The sequence below is a fragment of the Musca vetustissima genome, unplaced genomic scaffold (assembly GCF_032173495.1).
Source record: "Musca vetustissima isolate MV318-11 ecotype Yass unplaced genomic scaffold, APGP_CSIRO_Mvet_v1 utg74070, whole genome shotgun sequence".
Classification (NCBI taxonomy): domain Eukaryota; kingdom Metazoa; phylum Arthropoda; class Insecta; order Diptera; family Muscidae; genus Musca; species Musca vetustissima.
In genome coordinates this window covers 17,205-21,190 of record NW_026877211.1, presented here as the reverse complement: position 1 = coordinate 21,190, position 3,986 = coordinate 17,205, and the positions used below count along the sequence as shown (strand labels likewise).

At 32.7% G+C, this 3,986-nt stretch overlaps 1 protein-coding gene across 1 annotated transcript; it reads left to right on the top strand.

Annotated features, from left to right (window-relative positions):
• The first annotated feature begins 1,787 nt into the window (after positions 1–1,787).
• Positions 1,788–2,772, top strand: LOC133321797 (gram-negative bacteria-binding protein 3-like). The gene is made up of 2 exons (XM_061530871.1): positions 1,788–2,629; positions 2,682–2,772. Exons 1-2 carry the CDS (start codon positions 1,788–1,790, stop codon positions 2,770–2,772), a joined length of 933 nt encoding a protein of 310 aa, XP_061386855.1.
• The last annotated feature ends 1,214 nt before the right edge of the window (positions 2,773–3,986 follow it).

Genomic DNA, 3,986 nt, shown 5'->3' with positions numbered 1-3,986 from the left:
CCGGTTGTGTAGTGTTAAAAATAGAACCTCAGTTAACACTGAGGTATTATTATTTTTTGTAGAAAAAATCTGACACATTCCTGAGGTCTTTTTTTCTATAGAAAATAATTCGGAGACCTCAGTGAGGTCTTTTTTCTTTAGAGAAAAATTCAAATACCTCAGTGAGATATTATTTTCTATAGAAAAAAATCGGAGATGACATATATTTTTTAAACATTTTGTCAGACAGAACCTAACTAAGGCGTATATTTTATAAATATTTTTTTTTAGAACCTAACTTAGGGGTAGATTTTTTACATAATAATTTTTTTCAGACACCCTACTTTATTTCCGAAAATTAAATTAAATTTTTATAACATTACTACAATTTATTATTACAATTTTTTTTTCGTTGAACTTTCGGGGTTTTTGGGGAGATTGTGTTCTGATCAAATTCAAAGCGACCTGGAATTTCCATTTTCATATTAGAATAAGTCGCACTTTTCCTCTGTAATAATATCAAGACCCTCCCTTCTTCGCTCAGCCTCGGAATTTTTTTCTATGCCGAAAAAATAATGACCTCACTCCACAGAGGTCTCGGAATTTTTTTTTGCTATAAAAAAAAGTACCTATATGGATGCCGATGAGTGTTACATTGAAACGTCATTTTGGAATATAGTACCACCCTATATCTCGGCACAATTTATATCGAAAAGACCTCACTGAGTTCTCGGAATTTTTTTCTATAGAAAAAAAGACCTCACTGAGGTCTCGGAATTTTTTTCTATAGAAAAAAAGACCTCACTGAGGTCTCGGAATTTTTTTCTATAGAAAAAAAGACCTCACTGAGGTCTCGGAATTTTTTTCTATAGAAAAAAAGACCTCACTGAGGTCTCGGAATTTTTTTCTATAGAAAAAAAGACCTCACTGAGGTCTCGGAATTTTTTTCTATAGAAAAAAAGACCTCACTGAGGTCTCGGAATTTTTTTCTATAGAAAAAAAGACCTCACTGAGGTCTCGGAATTTTTTTCTATAGAAAAAAAGACCTCACTGAGGTCTCGGAATTTTTTTCTATAGAAAAAAAGACCTCACTGAGGTCTCGGAATTTTTTTCTATAGAAAAAAAAATACCTCACTGAGGTCTCGGAATTTTTTTCTATAGAAAAAAAGACCTCACTGAGGTCTCGGAATTTTTTTCTATAGAAAAAAAAGACCTCACTGAGGTCTCGGAATTTTTTTCTATAGAAAAAAAAAGACCTCACTGAGGTCTCGGAATTTTTTTCTATAGAAAAAAAAGACCTCACTGAGGTCTCGGAATTTTTTTCTATAGAAAAAAAGACCTCACTGAGGTCTCGGAATTTTTTTCTATAGAAAAAAAGACCTCACTGAGGTCTCGGAATTTTTTTCTATAGAAAAAAGACCTCACTGAGGTCTCGGAATTTTTTTCTATAGAAAAAAGACCTCACTGAGGTCTCGGAATTTTTTTCTATAGAAAAAAAAGACCTAACTGAAGAAAAGTCCACAATATAGGCTAGGAATCCCAAATTGGATTTGAATAAATAAAAAAATAGTATTTCCGAGAAAAATGGCTCCTGTCAATCTAGATTTATACTGGGCCTACCACCACCGCACCGGACCGAAAATAAAAATAGAATTGATTAAAGCCTTTGAATGCATGCCGTGAATGGATGCAGTGGCTGAGAGAATGGCGGGATAGATTTTTTTTAATAAATATTCCGACATCCAAGTGGAACCTTAGTATTCTAACGAGATCTTTCATACAAGGTGTACAATCCTCCCAGCAACAAAATGGGCAAAATTATATATTTCATATTCCTGCCCATCCTGCTCTATGGGATGATTCCCTCAACATTGACCCAGAATTTTGAGATACCATCAGTAATCAATGTGGAGATCAATAAACCCAAAGGCAGCTGTAATCAATCCGTAACCATTGTGAATGGTATACCAATCCACTGTGCCGATGAATTAATTTTCCAAGAAGAATTTGAGGGCAGCACCTTACATCCGTACAAATGGACAGTGGAGAGACGCATCCCTCGTTCCCCCGACTATGAATTTAATTTGTATATTGATGATATAGAGGATGTCCTTAAGGTCGAAAATGGTTTGGTTCATATTAAACCCACATCAACGACGGGATATTTTGGCATAACCAGCGTATCAAAAAGAGAACCCATCGATTTGGGACCAACGTGTACAGGTGAACTGGATTCGGATGAGTGCTTCAGTCACAGTATACCACCCTATATATCGGCACAATTTTCTTCGAAAGACAAATTCTCATTTAAATATGGCCGAGTTGAGGTTCGGGCCAAAATGCCCCAAGGCATGTGGATATATCCTCAGCTATGGTTGCAGCCAAATTGTCCGAAATATGGTTATACCAACTACAATTCTGGACAAATGCGTTTGGCCCAGACACGAGATGATGGTCCGCGGAAAGATTTAATTACCGGGCTGGTGTTAAATTCCGCTCCAGCATGGCATTATCTGCTGCTCTGCATTAATAGTACCCATCAAAATGTATCGGATGAGTTTCACGTCTACGAAATGTCATGGACCCCCCAGGCAATCGTCTTTTCCATGGACGATGAGGAATTTTGTCGTGATGAGGTCAATAGCGAAGCGCAGGCTTATCGTAATATGAAATTATTTACCTAATCGTAATTTCTTGCGGAGTGGTAGTAAATGGGCCCCTTTCGATCAGGAATTTTATTTGCTCGTGGGCGAGGGCATTGGTGGCTTGAGTGATTTTCATGATGGCCACTGATCAAAGGAGAAGCCGTGGAGAAATTCCGATACGCATGCAATGTTTAAATTTCGTAATGCTGTTAGTTGGAATTCGGAGTGGTTGGAGGGAGCCGATTTTGAAGTCGATTATGTGAGAGTGTATTCCGTGTAATAAAAAATAATAAAAAAAAATTTAAGGTATACAGGCCTTGCAAGGATGCGTGGATTTAAAAAAAATTAAACATCTATACAAAACGTAGTTTTTTTTTTAAATATATTTTAAATGTGAGGATTTTTTTAAAAAAATATTTTTTAAAGGTTCCCCACAATGCGTGGATTAATATTAGATTTTTTAAAAAAATATTTTTTAACAAAATTTTTTAAAAAAATATTTTTTAAGAATTTACCCAAGGCGTGCATTTTTTAAAAAAAATATTTTTTTCAGAATTTACCCAAGGCGTGGATTTTTTAAAAAAAAATATTTTTTAAGAATTTACTCAAGGCGTGGATTTTTTAAAAAAAATATTTTTTTAAGAATTTACCCAAGGCGTGGATTTTTTAAAAAAATATTTTTTTCAGAATTTACCCAAGGCCTGGATTTTTTAAAAATAATATTTTTTAAGAATTTACCCACGGCGTGGATTTAAAAAAAAAATATTTTTTAAGAATTTACCCACGGCGTGGATTTTTTAAAAAATATTTTTTAAAAATCTACGCAAGACGTGGATTTTTTAAAAAATATTTTTTAAAAATATTTTTTAAAAATCTACCCAAGGCGTGGATTTTTTAAAAAAATATTTTTTTTCAGAATTTACCCAAGGCGTGGATTTTTTAAAAAAATATTTTTTTCAGAATTTACCTTTTTTTTAAAAAAATATTTTTTCCCCAAGGCGTGGATTTTTTTAAAAAAATTTTTTTTCAAATTTATATTTTTTAAAAATATTTTTTAAAAATCTACCCAAGGCGTGGATTTTTTAAAAAATATTTTTTAAAAATCTACCCAAGGCGTGGATTTTTAAAAAATATTTTTTAAAAATCTACCCAAGGCGTGGATTTTTTAAAAAAATATATATTTTTTAAAAATCTACCCAAGGCGTGGATTTTTTAAAAAAATATATTTTTTTTAAGAATTTACCCAAGTCGTGGATTTAAAAAAAAATATATTTTTTAAGAATCTACCCAAGGCGTGGGTTTTTTAAAAAATATTTTTTAAGAATCTACCCAAGGCGTGGATTTTTAAAAAATATATTTTTT

What these genes read in the sequence shown, in the direction of transcription:
- LOC133321797 (XM_061530871.1), top strand. Translation starts at nt 1,788, where the DNA reads ATGGGCAAAATTATATATTTCATATTCCTGCCCATCCTGCTCTATGGG. An exon ending in GATGAGGTCAATAGCGAAGC is followed by an intron (nt 2,630 to 2,681) that starts GCAGGCTTATCG and finishes TTTCTTGCGGAG; the next exon opens with TGGTAGTAAATGGGCCCCTT.